Consider the following 25,520-nt stretch of genomic DNA (forward strand, 5'->3'; position numbering starts at 1 on the left):
AGAAAATAATAACAAAATGTTTCAACACAAAATGGAGAAAAGTTACCCGTAGAGCAGTGAGTCTAAAAACCTAGGTTTAGGTGAGAGAGAGAGAGAGAGAGAGAGAGAGAGAGAGAGAGAGAGAGAGAGAGAGAGAGAGAGAGAGAGAGAGAGAGAGAGAGAGAGAGAGAGAGAGAGAGAGAGAGAGAGAGAGAGAGAGAGAGAGAGAGAGAGAGAGAGAGAGAAGAGAGAGAGAGAGAGAGAGAGAGAGAGAGAGAGAGAGAGAGAGAGACAAGATAAAGAGATTATTGGGACATGGCTTTACAAAGTAAGCCAATTTACACAAGCAATCCTGCCTTGAATTAGCAGGTAATGACTCAATTAGCTTTCATTTTTGCACAGAGGAGATTTGGCCGCATAAATTAGCCTGCATTCATCGGCAAAGTGTCAGTGGCAAAGGACAGCTCACAAATACTGCAGCCAATCTCTGTCACTGCCGCGACAGTGCAATATAGACGTCCAGCCGGACTTTGTGTTTGAGCCGAACGGACCGGTGTCACTCAGAGTGTGACACGGGAACAGGAGGGGTGCCCAGGGGACGGCCGGTCGCCGATGCCCTGAAAAGGTCAACTTGACACAGACAGCTTCCCATCGACCTGTCCCCCGTCCGGCCAGTGGAAAATCAGATAAACTTAAGACCACTCATCGATCCTCGGATACACAGCACAATGTTGGCCAAGCTCAAATATCTTCACGGTGCATAATATCATTAAGAAGCGAGTCGAATCAAGAGTTACGTACTTTATGCATACAACAAAGAACTTAGAAAGAATGTGTGGGAAGAATTAAGCATAAATAAATCAAATTAATCTGATTAACTGTTCCATTTCCATGTGTAATGGTCAGAAACTAAGAGACGTTCATATTGGGACAGAGTTTTACGACTACAAGTTACCTGAGCCGACACGGTTTATTCTCCTTATTAGTGCTCTCCATATGTTCTTTTAGAGTGTGAAAGGGGAGAATTAGTGGACAGCAGGAGGAGGTTTACTACGACAGGAAGCCTGTGCGTTAAACGGAAGAAGCTGTCTATGCTGACCACCACACTGCTTTTATCAGTCCTCACACCTTTGTCTTTGTCAGTGAAGGCTATGTGTGAATCATTTTGAAAAGCGGTCTGATAAACCATTTCTCTTTGTGTTTCATGTAGGGCAAAGGTGCATGACCCTATCTGTCAGACTGACGAAAGTCATGTGTGCGTTTTTTTCAGTCAACTTCTGTTATCTACATGAGAGGAAGAATGTGTTGACGTGCATGTGCCTGTGTGAACATGTATCCTAGTTACTTGGTTTTCTGTATACATATAAATGATGTCTTGAGGAAATCACATCATGAACTTCATGATAACAGGTCAAGGTTACAGTCATCGCATTGGACACACGCAAACACACAAGCTCAGCCAACATCTCACGTGACTGGTTCAGAGCAGCTGGTGCTGCAGTAATTTAATCAGAGTGTCGTCACTTCATAATTATGGCAATTAACAGGACTTATGAGTATTGTAGGTCTGTTTTCATACGGCTTGAGCATCAAACAATGTGCAGATTGGCAATTTCAAATACGCATAAAACACAGATGTGTGTGTTTTATGTGCATTAGAAATTGAATTCCTACAAAAACATCACCCTTTGTCATCCAAACATGGAAATCTGGAAATATAAAATCACTATCACATGGAAACATATATATATCACTTTCACATGAAAAAATATCACTATCACATTGATTTGTGATAAAATCCTAATTTCATTTTGGGGTTTAAATATCTATTATATATATCTATTAGCGTTGAAGCCATCTTTGTGATATTAAAAGTGAGCAACATTGTCAGATTTATGGATTTAAAGATGACCCCATCTGCAATGCCCAGATTTTTGACCAATCAAATGATCTCTAGAAAATAAAATATAATATATAATATACATATTTAATAAGATATATACATAATAACTAGCATTTTAAAACATCACCAGGGTGTTTTCATACTCCATGTGAGAGTTATCACTTCTCCATGGCACAGGAGTTATTCGAACATCGCATGTCATTTTTTTCTTCTTCTTCAATCATGGCATCATCAATTATAGTAGTCCAATATATAAACGGCGCATTCCCATTCGACATTTCGTGGCTGCAATGTGTGCGAGCGGTGTGAAACACTGAAATTAATGGTGGCAAACATATTCCGTCCATAATGTTAAGTGTTCGTAATAGTCCGCAGAATTTGTTTATTGGCATGCCTCAGTTTAAGGACCTTATTTAGACGATCGCAATACTACATGTCGAGAGCGATGCATTTACTAGCCTACCTCGTGGCAAATTGAATTATAGTTTGATGTGATGTCGCGCATCATCACTCTCGGAGGCGCGCAGTGAACTCTTCACCTGGCAGCGCGCAGCGCGCCCCCTCAGCCTCGCACTTCCACTTGAAAGTCTGCTTTAAATGTTAGTGTGACACCTAGTGGTTAAAGGGAAGAAAATCAAACATGGTGAAAAGTGAATGCGTTTCGATCTTTTTTTCCCAGTCTATGGTTTGAATGCGTTATGAATTTATTCGCTATTGTTGTCAAATTTGCAACAGTAATTCGAGATCAATTTTAAGAAAAATGTAGTCATGGTAGCCTATCTATTCAGACATATTTGAGTTGTTTGCAGGTCTGTGGAGGTTGGTCTAATTTTCATACATCTCTTCGAGATACATTTTTTAAGAAAAATCTATTCACGAGCATCATAATGATACATTTTTGCAGACATATAGGCCTATGTGTTTTTTGCAGGTCTGTGGAGGTTGGTCTAAATTTTCATAAATACTGTATCTCACGCGCACTACACTCTATTATATATTTCTCAAATTATTTATAAAATATATAATGATGTTATAATTTTTTACATTTTTTTCTCGCTCTCATTTTTTGTAAAAAATTTTTATCCCTTTTCCAATATTTGTTTTAAACAAAACTATTAGTGGGCAGCTCTAATCAATCTATTATTTTTTATATATACATTTGTTACTACAATAGGCTAATACTGTTTTTTGTTTTGCTTTTTGATACTACTATATATATATGACACTCCAGATACAATGGAAATAGAACATGGGGTAGACAATAAAAAAGAGCACTCTTGCTGATTGGATTTTGACGTGCACGGTCCTTTGTCAATTTTCCATTAGGTGGCACTAGAGATCTTATATTGGACCATGAAGATTTGTCAGCATTAAGATGAGGACTATATCAGGAGCAAGTAACTAATTTACTAGAAACAGGATTAACCACGTTTAGCCTTTAGAAGGGCAAGATAAACAACAAAACATTAATACTTATTCCAAGGCCAAATTAAATTTACGTTCAAAGTTAATCTACTTATGTCTGAACTTGGTCTTTTAGTGTAACAAATACCATTAGGATAGATTGTGTGGCTTTCTGTGAAACTACATGAATATCAATGATTGGAATCATTCTGTAATTCTCAATAGCTACTGAAGCTACAGGATTTGTAAACAACTAGTCTTTGCATCAGGGCTACTGTTAAAAAAATCAGGGGTGCAGGGACAATTTGCAGTGTAGGCCTCCTCTCCCGTAGGATGACGGGGCCTGAGACAGTTACTGCCTTTGTAAATTATTAAATTTAAACAAAATGAATAGTGAAAATGACAAGACGTGGCTCAGTAGCTAAACATGACACGTGTTTATGCAAATGAGAGACGGATTCTGCGAGTTCTATGGGGTTTGACTGCATGTGTCTCTGAATGACTTGAAAGATGTGAGTCAATGATGCAGGCAGCAGCACTGAATTCATTCGCTGCTCACATCCTGTCTGACAGACACTCCATCATTCTGACAGCTGTCGCTTTATCGGCTTCCACTTGGCACACACCCCATAAACACACAGACACACACAAACTGCCTGTTGTGGATAAAGGATGTGGATGTTGGAAATACTGTAGATATAAAATGGAACTGCGCTCAAGTTAACGTGCTTTTTTTCATGTGTGGGATTATGATACAGACAATTTTGATCCCAACATTTAAACTTTCTTTTGGGAACATCCTCAATTACAATAATTATTCATACATTAAATAAATAAATATAAATTATAAAAAATAAATCTATAACAATAGATGGGGTAAGATGCCACCCTTTAAAACATTGTGCCCCACTGTTGGGGAAAGTTGGCCTCCTGGCATGGTGAGCTGGTACCTGCTTACGTCACACAGTACCACAACATCCAATAGGAAAATTCAACTGCAGTAGCCACCGTTCAACCTGAAGAGGGCAGCACTCAGACGATTTTACACCATATATTGTAGAATTAAAGCAACATTAAGGAAGATTTTTTTAACTTAAAATAATGTTTCCAAAATCTTTTCAGTGGTTCGTCAAGTCGTAACAGTGTGAAAGGCACTTATAAAGGCACTTATGCCTCCGCTTTGCGGTCCTTTATCTGCTATAATCACACTATGTAAGATTGCCAGATCGGGTCGCGTTTCTGTAGTTCTAATGAGAGTCTTTATTTTGTTTTTCTTCGTTTCTGATGTCGCAATACATCCTACTTTCATGAAATCATGCATCATACTCTACCTTGTCTGTGGACATCGTTCATTCCAAAGCCGGCGCTGGATAAACAGTGAACGTGCGAACGACAGTAGGCTGCGGTAGGCTAAATTATTTACGTCAGCGGTAATGGACAATTCCGCTTCCAACCTGTAGAGGGCGACCGCAGAGGAAAAGTTCCTTGGTGTTGCTTTAAAACACTTTATACCCAAATGTCAACAAATTTACTTGAATCACTGAACAGCATTAATAAAGCCCCAGTCTTACAGATCATTAACTTTATAAAAAATTGTTTTAGGGTTTAGTTACCCTTTAAAGTGTAATTAATGTAACATAGGCTAAATCAACTATTTGATTCAAAATTATATCTTGACAATTTAAGTGAACAATTGAATAACCGATCACAGACAAAGCAGAATCCCAGTAAAAGAGATGTGTCTGAAAGTTATTTTTAAACATATATATATTATAGATAGATAGATAGATAGATAGATAGATAGATAGATAGATAGATAGATAGATAGATAGATAGATAGATAGATAGATAGATAGATAGATAGATAGATAGATAGATAGATAGATAGATAGATAGATAGTAAAATGCATGCAGGTTTGCAACAAGGGTGAGTATATGATGACAGAATTTTCATTTTTGGGTGAACTGTCCCTTTTAATGTAATCTTTAGCAAATCACAAAATAAATATAACCATTATACAATGTTATGCATTGTGATGCATAAATTCACTTGAATTAAAACTGTTTACAGTTTCAATTCAAATGTACTTAGACAGAATTGTTTAGAATTACAGGCAGCTCTACATGTAGCACGAGGCCGAGGGCATCAGACTTCCAGGAGCCCTTTAGGCCAGGGGGCTCGTTCCTATGTCCTGAACTTTCCCTTCCTTTTCTCTTCTGTCTTATCTCATTCTCACTTTACCTTATACGCTCCTCCTCTAGCTGTCACTCCCTCAGCATTCTCGCTCTCTCCTTGTCCATCTCTTTTTCTCCTCTGCGTTTTATGTGGCTGAAAGAGAGAGCACAGTCAGCATGGGAGAAGTTAATGCTGCACTATTATAGCTCTGCCATCTATCGGGGGAGCCTTCCAGCTGCTGACGGGGCAGTTTTACGCCTGCAGAGAAGCTGTCCTCTGAATGACATTGCATACTCATTGTAAATGTATTATGATAATGAGCTACAGAAGAGCACATTGTAATTATTTCGACAACAGCAGGGGGAAGCAAGTTAATAAGCTCATTCTGTAACCGCTCCTCCCCCCCTGTCTTTCACTCTCCGATCTCAGTCCTATCTCTGAAAACTTCAGTTTGAAAAGGTTTAATCAGCAAGAGCAAAAAAAAACATATTGCTGAAAAAAACACACACAAAAAAACACAGATAGCCCGCAACATGATGTAGCGTGTGTGTGTGTGTGTGTGTGTGTGTGTGTGTGTGTGTGTGTGTGTGTGTGTGCACATTTAAGTGTAGAGTGATAGATGGTCGACAGGCTACATGGCAGCTCATTTCCTCCCGACTGGCAGAGAAAGATGTTACGGAGTTGCCACAGCAACTGCAGCCTGTCAGCTTGACAGACAAAAAGATCTCTCTCTGTCTCTCTCGCTCTCTTTCTTTTGTTCTCTCCTTCCCTCTCTTTCCCCTTCTCAGGTAGGTGATGAAGTGCTGCCGTGAATCAGAGGATGACAGATTGATGGGAGATTTAAAAGGCTGCTGTACAGCCTAAAATTCCTATTTAAACTGACCCATGAATAATGCATTCATCTGCACTCGTCTTCACAGACACACACAAACAGACAGAAAATCTGGACAAGCTCGTGTCTTAATTAAGCAATGTGGTTGTCCAATATGTCATCAATAGCAGCTATTATTTAGCATTTTATTTGCATAACCACAAAACTGCACTATACAAATTTAACAATGCCAATTATGTATTAATCACAATCACATCAGTTTTTCCTTTTTGTGCAAATGAATGCCCGTAGGCCTACCCTGACTGGTAATGGTTGCATAGCCTACTTTATGCACCAGCCTGTCAAATGAAAAGCTGTTTGCTTCTAAATGTAAGCTTGTGTTGTTGGAGCATCACTTTCATTTTCAGCCTTGGCTGAATCTTACAGTATGTTATTATTATTATTTGGCTCACATTTGCAGACTATATGATGCAAAAAAAACTGCTTTGGCACAAATTATTTATATTTCCATTAAATTGCCAGATATACGGCTGCGAATGGCAGTGGTTCTACTCCCACCCCACTGCACAAATCACTTCTGGCTCTTTGTATTTTGCTGTTTGTGATATTTACATGTGTGATGTGATGCAGAGACTCTTACCTTTTCTTCCTGAAGGAAATGGAGCCCTCCCCTCTTCCCCCACATTGCCAGTGCCCTCTAGTGGTCCGGTCGTATTTCAAGTTCTTCTTACAGTAATTCCTCTCTGAAAGACCAATTTGTCTTAAGCTCTTTAAAATGAACATTTCGCTAATTGCTATTCATCTTTCATGTCCCTATCATGTATTTAAAACATTTTTATAACTTGTAATTCATGTCTCAATGGATGTATTATTGGTAGGCCTACAACGATTAGAGAAATTGTAGACTATGTCGGGTGTGATTTCCATGTGCTGCAGTAAGTGAAAATGCTTTTGCTAAAATTACTTCTGTTGGTATAATCCATGTCTTCGGGTTGCTTTAATAAGAATATTCCATAGCCTATTATTTTGACATGAATAAAAAATGTGTTTAATTGACTATATCAACCCCTTTAATGGTCATATATTTTTTAATCAGGTGTTTGGAGGGGTTTTCTCTAAAGACTTTCAGTTGTAGGCTATTCAAAGCAGCAAATAAAACTTAAAAACACAGTTTGTTCCACTTGAAGAAAAAGTCAAATGCAGTCCTAACAGGCCCATAATAGCCACATTTAAGTTATTTTAAAGACACTAAAGGCTTCAGCATCACATAAAAGAAATAAGCAGGTTATATAAGTGAATCTGTCTAAAACTAGCCCCACTTTTGCATACTTGACCCTTGTAATACATCTTTATGTATCATATTTTTATCGGTGATAGCCCACAAAAGACCTCCTAGCAGCCATGGCCTACTGCCATTTCATGCCGAAATTAAAAGCCTTTTAATTATTCTCTGACACTATGTAGCCCTAAAGAATATGCCCCACAACCTCTAAAGGCCCGCGGTCATATCGCCACGGTCATGAACTGATTTCATATGAGCACGCAGAGACAATTAAACCTCATCTGCCGCTTTGCCTATCTGCTGCGAGGGGCTTCATTTAACGACCATTTGTCTCCGTGATGGATTTCCTATTTTTACCGACAGCAACCCAGTCGAGGGACGCGTGAATTATAGATGTGGGGGGCTCAGCAGCTCGCGGTGATATACTGTCAGGGTGAAGAAGAGAGAGAGGGCTCTTGCTAAAAAAAAAAAAGGAAAAGTGGACAGTGGCTGTTTTTTAGCTCACGTTTCTCTTGCAAAGGACGTTTATCATCGGGGTCGCAGGAGGTGATGTATCGTCGCGAGGACGAGCGAAAGAATGGCAGCGTAATTATGGCATTAAACGAGAGGCCGGACACAAAGCGAGAGGAACGTAATTTAAATTGTTTTGTTTCCCTGGAGCTGGATCCTGCCCTTGAGTGACACACTGAAATTGGAAGCAGTTATTTATGTCTTCACACTAATTGGAGAATTTAATAGGATAAGGTCTCTGAGAAGCAGTCTCGGTTTCGTCTGTTCAGTAGGCCTAGGCCTAATAGATCGTCTGTTCCTTCCTTTCTCATTTTTTCTGTTTGTCTGTTTTTCTTGCCTGTTTCTCTCTTCTCTTCTCTTCTCTTCTCTTCTCTTCTCTTCTCTTCTCTTCTCTTCTCTTCTCTTCTCTTCTCTTCTCTTCTCTTCTCTTCTCTTTTTTCTCTCTGAGTGATGCCTGCCATCAGGACCCATCTGTGCGGCCCAGCCCACAAATGAACGTCATTTCCTCAACTTGTCAAGGCTGTCATACTTATTCCTTTTAGCTTGATGTTAATCATGAATTCTCTTTTAATGTATTCTAATTGGACTGGCTGTTCTGCAGCATGTTTATGTGTGTGTCTATCTCCCATCATGAATCTGAACTGAAGCGAGAGAGGGTTAGTTATTAGAAAGCAGAGGGGGTAAAACAAGGAGAGAGCAGAACAGATGGTCTCCCTCGCCTTTTCTCTCTGCGTCCCTCGGCCTCTCTCCGCCATTAGTCACTCAGTCGGTTATGCACATTTGCTCTTCCTCTGTCTATCCCTCTCTTTCATTATCAAATAGGAAATAAAATTACATTCTGCTGCCTGCAGCTGCATCATGCGCACTTTTATTAATATATTTGTGCATGACTAACAGCCATTACAAGTCACTTTGTTACATCATTAACTAACCATGAGAATAATGTTTGTCACAATAAAAGCTGCTGTAAATATACTTGTATTTATTGGGTACTGTTGTGCAGTGTGAGGGATTGCTCATGCCATAGAGGAGCTGTAGTGGAATCTATAACCTCTTTAATGAGCGCTGAGTCTGAGTTGCACTTCAGGATAATGCTCATCAGTATTTTTATTCAAGGAAAAGCATAAGGTAAATCAGTCATTATCAAGGGGAAAACCAGAAGTACTGTCCCCAAAGAGCTCTTCCATGGTGTGACAATGATTCTTCCTAACCAGATGTAGCCTAGCCTACTTCAAAATATGTAAATACTTAATTTACTGTTTTGTTGTGTACTACATGTTTGTTATAATGATTGTGCAGACATGAATCGAGGTAAACCTACAATAAATTACACATACACCCCATCAGTTAAAATTCTGTTTGATTTTAATGTAAGAGCTTTACATTTCTGCTTTGGTTCAGTTATTTCCATTTTAAGTGCCGCACGGTAACCTTTGTGGTAATCCGTCTGATTTGTCTTTACACCTCTGTGATATGTGAGTGTAAGTTGAATTCAAACAACATCCATTCCAGTAACTACCGCCGGTACACCCTAACAAACTCTATTAAGACTGCTGATTAACAAAATTAACTGTAAACTAAAATTTGACACATTCTGGTCATTGCAACATCCTTAAGCTAAAATATTAAAATATTACATATACATTTTAATTATTATTATAATATTGAATTATAACATATAATTCACAGTAATAAATCCACATCTAGGACATCCACACAAGTAACTTGTGGCTCTTACAATCTTTTGGCCGTTTTTTTTTTTTTTTTTTTTTTTTTTGAGGTAATCAACATTATGTTAAAAATTGATAATGCTAAATGATATGATATCCAGTACAATATCAGTTAATAATGAACACATTTCAAGTTTGATGTTTTGGAAACACTTGTATACACTTGTATAGCCTACACAAAGGGCCATCCATCCATTTAAACAGGCCCTTAAATAAATGACTAAATCCTTAAAAATCCTTTACCTTTTTATTTTGATGGGCGATTTCCCCCAAGCTGCAGTACTAGGGTATATCCTACATGCCAGCACACTCCTGAACTCAGTTGTCATAGCAACAGAAACCCCACCTGCTCAGTAGCTGTCAGCCCAAGGTTAAGAGCCAATAAACCAGAGAAACATAGCAATTACTGCACAATATAACACACATGCACATGCACACACACACACAAAGTAATCCATCTGTTCCTTCTCCCCAGTTGATCAGTAGCAACTGGGTTTGGATTAGGTTCACCCATCAGGGTCCATTAAGAAGTGTTCATTTAGACCGGTTATGGCAGTTCAACCAATGAGCACCAGGGAAGTCTTTACGGGAGGTTTTTTGTTAATACCCTTGGCAATGTAGTGACCGCCATGTGCTATTTCAAAGCAAATAAATACCTTGACAGGTAAGGGTAATCGCAATGGGGCATGTTTTGATGTAACCTTAAAAAAATTAAACCCATATCATAATATAAACGTAGCTCATTTAGAAATTCCGCCAGACCTAAACAGATTAAAGTCTTCACATTTGTAACAAACACACCATCCTCATAAAATAAACATTTTCTTTGGCCAATAGGCCTAATGTAGTTTATGATAAGGGCAGATGTGGCTGATTTATCACAGTCTCTGTTTTACTTGATGGTTAGCTTAGCAGACAGCCAGTAAAAATGGCCAATCCTTGTCATCTCAGATATCAAAATCAGACGAGGCAGTGATTGGTGGGCTGAATAGAGAATATGAGCGTGTGACCGCACTGGAGGTGCATTTTATTGCTGTGTGTGAGGAACGATTAGCTGGCGTTGCACAGCAAGAAGAATCCGATTCGTTCAGTTGTTTAATCCATCAGCCGAGTTCTGATCACTGTATTGACGAACCGCAGGGCAATGACAGCCGTTCAGTGGTAATACAAGACTCTGCTACTGGCCTCTGGGACATGGCACTCATTTAAGTGGATTGTTTTAGAGAATATTAGAAAAATGAAACAAAAAATGACATGTCCAGCTTAAAGAGCAAGTCATTCAGAGTGATCAGATCCTCCTAATTCCTTGCTTTTCCTCAGATCTGGCTCCGTCTTTCCTTTTGGCCATATTCTCCCCTCACTCTCACTCTCCCTCTCTCTTTGTTTCTCTAAGCCTCCATTATCGGCTGTGGGGAGTCAGGTAATCAGTGCTGATTAATTCTCTTTATTGTTGGTCGTTTGTCTGCAGAGTCTGCGCTGTCTTTTCTGCTCAGCCTCACTTTGAAACAGCCGGTGATAAATGACCGTCTCTTCCCTCACCCAACCCCACTCTCACCACAGCAACCCCTGCTCAGCCTAAGTGCTTCTGATTAGTGACCCATGACTTGAAGGTAGAGGTGGCTCTTTGTTTTATTTCCTAATGCGACATGTTTTGCCCCCCTACCGTGCCCTTAAGGGCTTATTTGGTGCTGAGATGCTTTCTGGATACATTATAGACAGTCTTGTCATCACTGGTCATGAACAGGGAGATGAGAGAGATGATTGTGTGTCTTTATGATTCATGAGTAATTAAAACATTTAACAATTTGTCTGGTTTACGTTTATTGTTACTATCTGTCTGTCTGTCTGTCTGTCTGTCTGTCTGTCTGTCTGTCTGTCTGACTGTCTGTATGTCTGTCTGTCTGTCTGCATGTTTTATTTGTATTATAATATTTATGAATATTGTTGTACTGGTTTATGATTACATGTCATGTGAAAAGAAAGGACACCCTATGGAATTCTATGGTTTTACGTATCTGGACATGATTAAAAAAATCATCTGGTTCTTGGGAGGTCTGAAAATTAGGTAAATACAACCTCAGATGAACAACACATGACATACTACACTGTGTCATTATTTATAAAATAAATAAATAAAGCCAAAATGGAGAAGCCATGTGTGACAAACTAAGTACACCCTTACTGCTTCCATTTTAAGAGGGTAATAGCAGTCAGGCGCTGCTAATCAAATGCCTTCGTTAAATTGATCATCAGCAAGTGGGGCCAACTCTATAAAAGCTGAAGTTTTGGCAGTTTGCTGGTCTGGAGCATTCAGATGTGCCAAGGAGGAAAGACATCAGCAATGATATTAGAGAAGCAATTGTTGCTGCCACCGATCTGGTTAGGGTTATACAGTGATTTCCAAGCAATTTAAAGTCCATCATTCTACAATAAGGAACATTATTCACTAGGGGAAAACATTCAAGACAGTTGTCATTCTTCCCAGGAGTGAACATCCCAGCAAATTCACCCCAAGGTCAGATCGTGCAATGCTAAAAACCCAAGAACTACAACTCAGACTCTACAGTTCATGACAGTACAATTAGAAAATGACTGGACAAGTATGGCTTGTTTGGAAGAGTTGCCTGAAGAAAATATGGAACAATACAAGAATAATGGAACAATGTCCTTTGGACAGACGAGACCAAAGTGGAGATGTTTGGCCATAATGCACAGTGCCACGATTGGTGAAAAGCCAACTGTCAAGGAAGGTGGTAAAGGGGTGATGATTTGGGCTTGTTTTACAGCCACATGACCTGGGCACCTTGCAGTCATTGAGTCGACCACAAACTCTTTGCATTCTAAAGTGTCCTTGAGTCAAATGTGAGGCCATTTGTCCAACAGCTAAAGCTTGGCCAAAATTGGGTCATGCAACAGGACAATGATCCCAAGCACACCAGCAAATCTACAACTTAACGGCTTAAAAAATAAAAGAATCAATGTGTTGCACTGGCCCAGTCAAAGTCCAGACCTCATCCTGATTGAAATGCGGTGGCAGGACCTTAAGAGAGCTGTGCATAAACAGATGCCCCCAAACCTCAAAGAAATGAAGCAATTGTCAGGGGATTTATAGGAAAAAGACCCAAGGACCAGGTATGATTAATTAAGACCTGGAGTCAGAAGTCCAGTCAATTGCACTGACAAGTCTGACAAGAGTCAGAATTATAATAAATTACTTTTTTTTTTTACTGAAGATAGTTTGAGGTTTCATCAGGCAGAAGTCAGCTTCAAGACTCACAAGGAGTTCGTAAGCTACTCCGCTTACAGTTACAAAGATCAATTTTGTACGCCAAGGTCTAAGCTACATCCTTGCTTCAAGTTGATTCTGATTGGCTAAGAAATAGATAAACATAGTAGTTTTCCACACATAGACAGATAGACTAAAGCATATCTCCATCGATTATGCAGCTGACACTCGGACCCTGAAGTTAGGCACGTCATGACCTTCCAGATCTGTCGCAGATCCTTAAAACCAAGAATACTAACACACACAGAGACACTGGAAGCCGGGCTAATTGAGCAAGCACGGTTACTGCACTTCTGGCATTGGACCTTCAGTCCTCTCTCATATATGTCATACAGACATTAGACAATATATGAAAAGAACATTTCCGTAATCACACTGTTAACTTCTATAACAAAGTAAAATCTCATCATAAGCCTAGAAGTCATTCAACTCATGTGATATTTAAAAGGAAAGATATTGATTAATACCTTGATTATAATAACTCATTAGATATATATTGAAGCAGCAGTGGATTCCAGAATCCACCCCTTCACAATGTTGTAAAGAACAGTGGGCAAAAATTTCAAAAAATTATGTTTATTAAACAAAGTAATAATCAATCCAATCAACTCGCCATCAACAATTACCATTACATGTCTATCAGCATGAGAGGAAGCATATATATTCACTCAGTCGACTCACCATTCCTCGACAGTTTTTCAGCATCCCCCACCACCCCGACTCCTCACTCTTGGCATATTCCTTCCACAGCCAGGAATACGGGGGAGTACTCTGGGTTCGGGATGAATAGCCAAGCACGCCAAATACACATACCATTTATTCTCTGACTTCTATCTGACTATCTGAAGTGTGAATTCGTAAATTGTAATGCAGAAAAGGATTACTGCATTGCTGCTAAAGGTTCTACAAGCAATTAAATCATAGGCTACTTATATGCTCAGACATGACTTCTCCATTTTGGCTTTATTTTTGTTACAGTTTTTTTTATTCGCTTTGATACTATTTTCACAAGTAAGGTGTACAGTTTCAAACACAAGATTATTGTAAAATGTAATGAGAACATTTGAAACCGAAACACAACAGTATGATCTTCTTTCAATTTAGAACTTTTAACAATCAGTTAATTCAACAGCAAACAATGCAAGATAAATAATTACAGTAATAGGCTAGTTGCCACATTAGAAAATACACTTACATTATTCCTAACTTATAGAATCGATAATGTTTGTAATAGTATCTATATAGTGTGTTATCAAAAGGTTTAAGTTATGAAACTGCCATGGTTCGAACCTGAAAGAAAAGAGATGAAAATCAAAGGTTTGATAGTAATGACATTATGAAAGGCAGCTACTGTGAATGAAACATTTATATAGATGAAACACTTTTTTTGTGTTGTGAAAAGGATACTTTGTGATTTTGTGTATTGTACTAATACAATTGAAAACGTGCTGAAATGTTTAAAAAAAAAGTTCACTTTTGATGATCTGTTGTGATATTACTGAGTTTTGAAAATGTACACTTTACTTGTGAAAATAGTAAAAAAAAACTGTAAATAATAACACAGTGTAGCATCATGTGTTGTTGTTCATCTTAGGTTGTATTTACCTAATTTAAAGACATGCTTAAAACCAGATGATATTTTTGTATTATGTCCCGATACAACCGTAGAATTTAAAAGGATGTCCTTTTTCACATGACTGAATTTTTTTATTGTATTTTTATAATATTTGTGCATTGATAATATTATTATATATAGGCCTATAATAAATATACTCTATATAATAAGAGACAGGGTTTAGTTTTGGCACCACAGTGATGGTGATTGGCAGCGGCAGAGATTGGTGGGCTTTTGAGATTCTAGTGATCTGGATGACAATACTGAAAGTGTTTATCGGCTGCTGCTAGATGCTGATGAATCTACGCCTACGCAGATCGAACATAACCCCAATCAGACCACCGGTGTCAACAAAACATTTCTGTCAAAGACTTCATCCCTCATTTATAGAGAATTTAATCTCTCTCCTAAACAACAATTAGATACTGAAAAAGTGCTGTGTTGTGCATGGAGAGGGCGAGAGAGAGAGCGCAAGCATGTGGCAGGTTAAGTGCAACACCCTTAATCTTTAAAACAAGTAGTCCATGTTAGAGGAAAGGTAAGCTTGTTGCATCCACCTCTTATGCACCAATGACCTTCGCAATATTTGGATGTCTCATATGATGCCCTTTATCCTATAATGATCAAACTTATGATTATGTTGGCTTAAAAAATGAAATTTGAATGGCTCATGTCATGTGAACAACAGGCAGAAACTAGTCTCTTTCTCTATTTGAAAACTTGTTTAGTGTTTGTTTTATTTAGATAATACGTTATCTCTAAGCATTTCATCAACAAATTCCATTCACAACTAGGATTTAAAAAACAACAACATTCATTTAACGCTGAATATACACCAAATCACAATAAAAAAAATGTATTAAAAACACTTCCCTCACACATTTACATTCTTCAACACTCATTTTCAACAATGTCAATATAAGATTTTTTTAAGAAACATTAAAGTAATAAATGATATTATTCAACTAAAACCTGTTAAACAAAAGCACATCTGTACAGAAGAAAATGCAGAAGCGAGATCTTAAAAAGCTTCTTTGTCAGGCACACTTTAAACGCATACAGTGGACACCTGAAGGACAGTATCAAGAAAAACATGCCAAGTCATACTGTAATTCACTCCTGTCTACTATACTCCAATCGTTGTTGTTTTAATTTCCATGTCAGCTCTTTAGTTAAGGAGGATGATTTACCAGTAATATGATGATCACAGGAAATGAAATAAAAATATATTTTATACATAGACTTAAAAAAAAAATCAGCATGGACACAAACACAACATGTAATAAAAAAACTTTTCACTTATCCATCCAAATAAAACTCTGGAGGCTGTAAGCAGCAACGGGGGCTCTCTTTGACAGAGTATATGTACGTGTACATCTCGCGAGTTCACATAACTGAGTGCACTTCAAGGGTGCACATGCTGCGGGTTGCTAGGAGATGAAGACAGGCTGCTAAAGAGTTCTGCCTCAGGGGTCGTGGCTGGAAATTCATGGGCAAAGCTCTCGTTGTGGGACGAGTCTTCTTCAACAGGTCCTATACTATTGCCCAAGCCAGAGGATGTTGTACTGCAAAAATAAATAAATTTCCACACAGTCAATCAGACAGAAATATTCATGTTATGCATCACAATTTTTGTACAGATGTATTAAATGTACATACATAAATTCCTTTAATCAAACTACATATTTAAATGCCCCTTTTATTATTTATCTCAACATCTACCATGGCATGATAGTAGATGAATAAAACATTTAACACGGCAAATCTGTCTCGTTTAAGCAATTTGCATATCTAAGTAACACTGGGTTTATGATATTTATGAGACACACACCTGTCACAGTCTGAGTCGCAGCATGTTTTGCTGTCTTCTTCTTGATGCGGTTCTTCCACAGGGAAACGTGCATCGCCGATACATCGCTGGATTGCCTGTGCAACAGTGTAATGTGTCAGTCCCTGTGCACAAGCGTCCATTTTTGCAATGCTCAGTTGTGACTGCAAGAACAGGTGCAGTCGACTGTCTGACAGCAGTAATGGTGTGTGTAGAACTCTATAAACACAAACAATTCAATAAAACTACATGGAGTATATTGAGTTTTAGAAATTGGTGATGAGGATTTAAATTCTATTTAAAGAAGTGCAAAATATTATAATGTTAACTGTTCATTTTGACATGGAATAAATATTCAAAAGAGAAAAGAACAAAAAGGTTTCCAATAAAACAACAATAATGCTATACAATTAAACACTGCATTACGATCTATTTTAATTTCTATATTGTCTATACCATTAAATATTGCACAAATATATACCATATGTGACCCTTGACCACAAAACCAGTCACAAGGGTCAATTTTTGGACATTGAGATTTATACATCATCTGAAAGCTGAATAAATAAGCTTTCCATTGATGAATGGTTTGTTAAGATATAACAATATTTGTCCGAGACACAACTATTTTAAAATCTGGAATCTGAGGGAGCAAAAAAATCAAAACAATGAGAAAATCACCTTTAAAGTTGTCCATTTATGTTCACGATTCTGCTGCATTCAGTCACAAAAATATATTTTTTATATATTTACGGTAGGAAATGTACAAAATATCTTCATGGAACAGGATCTTTACTTAATATCCTAATGATTTTTGGCATAAAAGAAAAATTTATCATTTTGACCCATACAATGTATTATTGGCTATTGCCACAAATATACCCATGCGACTTATGACTGGTTTTGTGGTCCACGGTCACATATGTTTTTATATATATCTAAAGGTTTACAGGGAATGTGTCTCTTTACAGCAGCCACTAGATGGCAAAAATACTGCATTTCCTTCATGTCTAATCTAGAATAGCATGTATTAATAGCTGAATGTACAGAATTATTTTTTCCAGTTCATTTGAATCAAGTTAATCATAAATCATGACCAAAAAAGGAGACACAGAAGAAACTCACGCCTCGAGAAACTGTTGCAGCCCCTGCATCCGTTGAGTGATCTGGGTGTCATTATTGAGATTGAAGAAAGGATTCCAGGGAGGGAGTTTAGGTAACTCTCTACAGAAACAAAAGACATATTGAGAGAAAGGGAGAGATTACACTCAAATCATTAACAATCAAATGTATAAATTGACTTTTTAAACCTGGTATTAAGATGCGTTTTGGTCGATCGGATCACAAGTACATGTAACTAGATGAGGGGGCAAAAGACTCTGCCCTCAACTTTTAAAGACCCCCTGTGGTGTTTTTAATGTTGTTTATATGTTAATGTGGTGTTTTTAATATGCTTTAAGACAAAATCATGTCAACACCATAATTGCTGAGCTTTTTCAGCAGTGAAAAAAGACGCGGTTTGAAATCGCCGGTGTTCCTTGCGTCACAAACTACCTTGTAACAATTCACGTCAACATGCTGACGGGATTTAGCATATTAATCATATTTTTTACTATTCTGCGAAGCAGTGGAATCTCATGAGAAGCCAGGTTATCCGTTCTAAGTTGTTCAAAGCGTTTCTAAGGATGCTGAGTTTTAGAAGGGAGCTGTCAGACTCGGAGATGGTGAACGGGAACATGGTTTGTGTAACATTAGCAACACATTATTAACTGTTTGATAACGTCAAGCAAAAGGCTAATCATATTAATTAACCGTTATGTTTCCGACGTTGTAGAGAGCGATACATAAAGCGCATTACCATTTTGATACATCGACTTGCAGAGGAGCCTATGAGCGAGTGAAGGCAGGGCTGATTTGCATATTCCACGTATATACTAAATGAAGCAAGGGTGTAGAGTTACATTCAAGCATTTAAGGCATAAATAAAACAATTTCACAGGAAAAAAATTAAATACGCCATTTTGGTTATCAAAGATGAGTTTTAAGGGATAAAATTATTGACTACAGACAGAGGGACTTAAAATCATCCAATAGTGAGCCTGCAAGGGTGACGTCACAGCAGCATGACACCAATCATGTAATGTAATTATAATCAAATCAATTAAGACACTGAATTTTTTTTATTTTTTTTTATGGATTTGCATTGTGGAAAATTACCACAAATTAGTGTTGATGCTACTGAATCCTTTTCTATTGATATACGTCTTTTAATTTATAGTTAGAGCAATGAAATTAACATGAGTTCCATCAACGGCTCCAACAACTGCAGGAAAGATTGCAATCCTCATTAAGTGGCTTGCTTTTGCCACATGGTTTGAAGATCAGTTGGAAAGTCAATGAACTGCCATACAGTAGTGGCATAAAGTGTTCTAGCCTAGGAAAATTATCATCTACATCCTTTATCCAAATATTATAAAAAATGTGTTAAAGATTTTGTAAGCATACTGCTCAGTTGTGCTTGGAGTCAATTATTTTTATTTGTGATAACACAATGAATGAAACGTGCCAAATCATGAAAAGTAATTATGAACATGCAAAAACAAGAGAGAATCAATAAAAAATATTAAAGGGTTATTAGTTCACCCAAAAATGAAAACAATGTCATTAATGACTCACCCTCATGTCGTTCTAAGCCCGTAAGACCTCCGTTCATCTTCGGAACACAGTTTAAGATATTTTAGATTTAGTCCGAGAGCTTTCTGTCCCTCCATTGAAAATGTATATACAGTATACTGTCCATGTCCAGAAATTTAATAAAAACATCATCACAGTAGTCCATGTGACATCAGTGGGTTAGTTAGAAGTTTTTGAAGCATCGAAAATACTTTTTGGTCCAAAAATAACACAAAATAAGACTTTATTCAGCATTGTATTCTCTCCCGGGTCTGTTGTGAATCTGCGTTCAGGACTCCACAGTGACGCTGCTGACGTAAGACGCTGATGACGTGTTTTCTGGTGCGCCCGAGCTTCGTTTACAGTCTGAGGGAGACGCACGCTATATTCAAGCTATTCTACATTGTTTGCGTGGATATAATTTTTTTAATGGTGCGTAAATGTGCATGTCGCGGATGAGACACTTTTACAGCGTGCGTTTCCCTCTGTCTATAAATGAAGCTCGGGCGCACCAGATAACACGTCATCAGCGTCTTACGCCATCAGCGTAACTGTGAAGGATTGACAACAGACCCGGGAGAGAATACAATGCTGAATAAAGTCTTATTCTGTGTTATTTTTGGACCAAAAAGTATTTTCGATGCTTCAAAAACTTCTAACTAACCCACTGATGTCACATGGACTACTTTGATGATGTTTATATTACCTTTCTGGACATGGACAGTATACCGTATTTACATTTTCAATGGAGGGACAGAAAGCTCTCGGACTAAATCTAAAATATCTTAAACTGTGTTCCGAAGATGAACGGAGGTCTTACGGGCTTAGAACGACATGAGGGTGAGTCATTAATGACATTATTTTCATTTTTGGGTGAATTAACCCTTTAATTATTGATTATGCTGTTGTCGATGTATTCTTTTTCCTGGAGTTTTTTTGCTTTTCTAAAACCTTTAGCTGTATTTTACCTTTTCTGCAGCAGCTTTCGTTTCTGCTGATAGCCACAAGATGCCGCCGAATGCTGTGAGTGTGCGTTAGAAATCAGGAATGGTGAGAGAAAAATGTGCTTGGTAAGTTTGTGTCTTCAAACCAAACTTGGGTCTTCAGCCGACAAAGATTAAATCCCATCTGGATAGCGCGCATCCCATAATGTATACGCACTAGGTCAGAGGGGGGTCTTTTGTGGCTGTTCGCGAACACTTGTGATCGGATCGACGAGGACGGATCTTGATACCAGATTTAAACAAGGCCTATAAGACCAAATGCCTATGCAGAGTTTTTTTTCTGCAACAGGCTTACTTTTTATTTTAAATAAAAATAAAATATTGAATTGCCCTGAGTTTGATATCCTCAAGTGTACTTACATGAGCAGAGCGTTGTTCTGTAGTTTCTGCCGCAGCCAAACAAACTCACTATACCTCCTCTTCACACAAGAGGTCTTCTTTCGGAAACACATACTATTGGTCTAGAATTAAGAACAATATTGAAACTAATATTCGCATTCGTAAACATGTGGCTATGGAAAAAGTATATACACAGATGGCAAGCCAAACATCCATTAGAAAAATCAAGTCTGATCAATAACATTTCCAAGTAACAACTGTGCAATGTAAACATGAGGGTTATGCACTCACATGAAGACAGATCTCATAGTTGATGTACGTGTGCCAGAAATCCTCCTTGTGCACCTGAGGATCTCGTACCCATACACTTATAAACTCCTGCAACAAGAGAAACCGTCAGTGTTAGGCGTTTATGATCACTGAAGCATTTCAAATTGAACAAGGAAGTGACTCAGCAAAGCAGAAAGTGCGCTTGTACTTTTTCCCATTATGGGTTACAGTTTTAAGTGTTGCTTCAGACTCTGCCCTTTCATCCACCTTTCACACTAACTGGAGTTTTGGAGAGTATTTGGAATTTGTTTGTAATGTGCAATTGGAATTTCTCAAATCAACACTTTGTTGTACCACAGCCAACAAACCCATTTGAGGTCAAACAGAACACTTCCCAAAAATACCCTCGAAGACATTTCAAAGAGTTTTTACAGGAACTTACTGGCAAAACAGAACCATTTCCTATAGCCAATATATATTACAAGCCATATCAATAGGCTTTATGCCAAACGTCACATGAACAAACAGAAAAACAGGTCTCATCGTATCCACTTGTCAGAGAAAGTGTTAACAGCAGTATGAACTGATGGCGATATCAATGGACTTTTAAGGAAATCAGCTAACATGGCTATTTATTTTTATTGTTGACATTTTAATATCTGAATGTTAGTGTAGATATCAATGTCCATATGTGATGAACATTGTTTATGCTCATCTTTGCTCGCTCCTTTGAAGGCATCTCGAGAAAAACAGCTCTATATTTAACAAAAGACTATGGAAGAATACAGAAGTTTGTTGCGCATAACCCAGATTGCACCTAATCTTAGAGAAATTCATTAAAGTTATTATATTTGAATAAACATATCCCAAAATATAAATACTTTTAATGAAAACTAGTCTTTATTAGTATTGCAAGGTTGTGAAAAGTCATTTGATAAACAAATTAAACTGTAATAACGTCAACTGTTGCCAGTGAAATTATGTGCTACCAGCTTCCTTTTGAAAAATTCCAGACAAAAGGCATGATGCAATTTCAGTTCAGTTACAAAGTGTAATTAAAAACTTGTTTCCAACAAAGAGGCTTTCCTTTTCTCTCTCTCTTACAATGATCAAGTCAACATTGATCTAAAAAGGCATTGGGATAAAAAGTCACTAGTTAAATGCTGCAAACATTTAATTTTAGCTAACTAAAATAACCAATTTGAGTAGAATTCATTCATATTTTAATATAATTTTGAACATCAGAACACCAATCACAAGATGAGACTAATTTTTTAAAACACACACACACAGATGAACATGAAATGTAAAGAAAAACAAGACACTTACCTTCATTACAAGGCTTGCATTTTCCATCTCAGAGATTTGACTGGAAATAGAAAGAGACTGGTTTTGAGTGTTGGAACATTTTAGTAGGCTACTTGGATTGTTTTGTTTCTCTTGGACTAAGACTATGAAAATAGGAAATGGTCTAAAAATAACAACTAACAAGATTTACAATGTTATAACTGTGATTCAAGATCTTAACAAAATTATGAAAAAACTTTTTGATCGACCTGATATAAATCAATGTGCTACCAAACACTTTTGGTTAAGCAGCAATGCTAACTTTTCTACTGAGCAGGGCATCAAGTCCCAGTGAGGAATGGGGTAATGTCAGACATTAAAACAATAAATCAATCGTATCTAACAGCAAACCCATATATTCATTTCAACTCTTTCAATGAATGGTTTTGTCTTGCTGTGCATGTTTCCTAATAATGGCATGCTGAGTAAGAGAGAATCGTCTAATGTGAATCATAAAACAGACTAATATTCCTTTTTTCGTGCATCCTAAAATGGAAGTCCCATTAGCATTTATCCAAACAAACATGCCATCTGTGACTTTCATTGATACTCAAAATAATTGTGATGATTTTCACTATGATGATAACTTAATTACTCTTTAGTTGACTAGGAATCCCAGACTAATTGGCCAGCAGACAGCAAGTGACCCTAAGCACAACATATTTATACATTGTGACCACTTAGAAATAACCCACTTAAAACGAATGGTTATAGCCTACGTTCAATGCACAACAAAAATATCAAAGAAAACAGTTTTAACAAAATCGAAAGATTTAAGAAAAGAAATCACAAGTGGTGGCATTCAATTAAAAAAAAAACTTTAACTACAGTGTGGAAAAAGAACCATGCTGCGGTAATGTTCTGTTAGAAAATCTCGCTGAACGGTTACAGTTTGGCTGCAGGCTACGTATCAACAACACAAACGTTTTCTTCCGTTTGTCTCAACTGTTTCGTTAACATTCATTACAGAAAAGCCTATGTTTGTTTATAATTTCACGTCATATAAAATGAGATAGGCTACGTAAATTTGTTATTCTCACCTTTTCTGTCGTGTTTTATGCCTTGGTGTTTTGCAACTCTTCCGCCGCTCTCCAGGTGCTCCTGAGAGACTAATGTGATTAAAAGTGGCAACAAGTTTGCGTGTGGGGATTCCAAGGGAAATGAAAGGATTTTTTTCGGACTTCGATGTGCGCATGTGCGCATGCGCTGCTCTCAAGCCTGGAAATACTTCTCGGCATCTACGTTTATTGTTTATGTATAATATCAGCAGGAGCTTCACCGTTATTATTACACCAAAAAAGTATGATAATAACAATAATACTTATAATTATAATCAATAAACAAATATTAGCCTACAAAATATGTGCGTTGGTAGGCCTATTGATTTGGAAAATTTTCTGAATAAGTTCAATATTTATTTCTGGTAGGCTACTCTAAGCCTTGATATGTAGAGAACCTCTTTATAAATATAACAGGTGTTTAATCTATTTTTAACTTGACTTTGTTGTTAAAGGAACAAATTACCCAAAGTTTTACACTGACAATTTACACTGCCATTTGTTTTACACTGCCAATTGGTATTGCAGTTTTTTTTTTTTTTTTTTACAATTTACAATTCCAGTTGGTATAGATGCGGGAGAAATCATTGTGATGTTCGGCGCATTAGACACAAATGGCTATAGTTTCATTTTATTTTATTTTACCCGTGTCCCTGACCTGATTTTTGTGCATATTGTTTTGTTAACCTGTGACAATTTAATGCAGGCCTTGCAAAGAGACTGGAACATTGCAAACTAAATGGGTCCTGACAGTAAAGCCACAACCCATAACCGTTATTGGTTCACATGTAAAGTTAATCATAGTAGAGGTAATTTACATGTGGAAATATTAAATAGGATAGAAGCAAAAGAACAGAAAATAACTTCTTCATGTTGACTGTATATCAAAGACATGACATATGATATGGTGTTCCTCAAGGATCAATTCTTGGGCCACTTTTATTTTCATTACATGCTCCATTTGGGTTGTATATCTAAGATAAAATTGATACAGAATGAAGCAGCCAGAGTACTAATGAAAATAAAAATGAGAGAGCATGTTACACCAATGGTTATTGGTTATTGTATTAGTTTATAAAAACTGCATAATCTGGCAACTTTATATATTACTGACTGTCTGTCGAGATATGTTCCAAATCGTAGTTTAAGATCTAGTGCTGGTCTTTTGGTACATTATACAGCAAATCTTAAGTGATACAGTGGCGCTTCTTTTAGATATGCTCCAAAAATTTAGCAATTGTTTATTAAATTAAACGCAATAGGCTTCTAGCATTCTGTTAAAAGGCACAAGACATACAGCATCTTTTTAAAGTTGCTAATGAGTATTTGATATTTATAAACATTTGTTGTATGTCTTTATTTTACCTTGTGAACCTTTTATAGTTGTTTTTGATTATTTGTATATGAGTCTCCCTGGTCTCAGTGGTCTGTGTTTCACTGGTGCCTGGAATGCTACAGTAGATGTGGCCCTTCACCAGATCAGTGGTGTTATTATTGATAATGTGTGAAATTGTATTGCCAATATTGGGTTTTATGCTTGTGAAGTCTTTTGCATTTCATGTGTGAAAATGGCTGTAAATAAATGTTTATTGTTATCATTGTCATCTTTTCTATTAAAAAGCCAGGATTCTGCTGTTAGGGGGGTAACAGTTATAAGACCCGAGACCAGATATGAAGAAAGAAGACCAGGAGTCGTGAGGTTCAATCAAAAAGATAAAAATTTACTGAAGAATAGTTTGCAGTTTCATCGGTAGAGCGAGCGTCAAAGTCTCACGAGGAGGTCGCAAGCCAACTCTACCTTACACAAAATCATACACCAATTATACCATTTTGCAAGGGCAAGCATAGCATCATCATACATCTGATTGGCTAAGAGAATATAGAACCATAAACAATTTCACACATGTGAGCAGATAAAAGGTGCCTATCGCCATTAGTTAGGATAGCTGTCGCCAATCCTTAGATTTAGGTCAGCGTTGACCTCACAAGTTAGAGGAGAGCGTCGATGAGGCTGAGCGTTGGGTCCCAAATGCCTACGTAGAAAGTCAAACACACACACACATAACATCGCCAAATAACATCGCCAAGGCCGAAGAGTGCTTGAGCTCTGCATTATCAGTTAACCAAAACATAGCTCCTCAGGAAGGAAGGGAGAGAAATGGCATTGCTCTCTAGAGAAAATATATGATTTCACAAGCACAAAAGAATATAGAAATGATTATGTGATAATGCATATATATTTGATTATTGATTTGTATAAAAGTAATGTAAGCATTCAAAAGGA

The 25,520-nt window shown here is 37.4% G+C and overlaps 1 protein-coding gene across 1 annotated transcript; it reads right to left on the reverse strand.

Moving 5' to 3' along the window:
* Window positions 1-14,822: 14,822 nt before the first annotated feature.
* Window positions 14,823-23,401, reverse strand: snx10a (sorting nexin 10a). The gene is made up of 7 exons (XM_079590044.1): window positions 23,219-23,401; window positions 22,161-22,200; window positions 20,853-20,939; window positions 20,583-20,683; window positions 17,671-17,769; window positions 16,549-16,764; window positions 14,823-16,282 (listed from the first exon to the last, which is right to left on the reverse strand). Exons 1-7 carry the CDS (start codon window positions 23,371-23,373, stop codon window positions 16,123-16,125), a joined length of 858 nt encoding a protein of 285 aa, XP_079446170.1. The 5' UTR covers window positions 23,374-23,401; the 3' UTR covers window positions 14,823-16,122.
* Between the last annotated feature and the right edge of the window lie 2,119 nt (window positions 23,402-25,520).

The sequence above is a fragment of the Phoxinus phoxinus genome, assembly GCF_949152265.1.
Source record: "Phoxinus phoxinus genome assembly, chromosome: 19".
NCBI classification, from domain to species: domain Eukaryota; kingdom Metazoa; phylum Chordata; class Actinopteri; order Cypriniformes; family Leuciscidae; genus Phoxinus; species Phoxinus phoxinus.

Bases quoted from the DNA above. Each gene is read 5' to 3' on its own strand.
- snx10a (XM_079590044.1), bottom strand. From the start codon at position 23,373: ATGCGCACATCGAAGTCCGAAAAAAATCCTTTCATTTCCCTTGGAATC. The intron at 20,684-20,852 runs GTGAGTGCATAA...TCTTAATTCTAG, and splicing joins ACTATGAGATCTGTCTTCAT to ACCAATAGTATGTGTTTCCG. The intron at 17,770-20,582 runs GTAAGTACACTT...TTGTTTCTGTAG, and splicing joins CAGAACAACGCTCTGCTCAT to AGAGTTACCTAAACTCCCTC.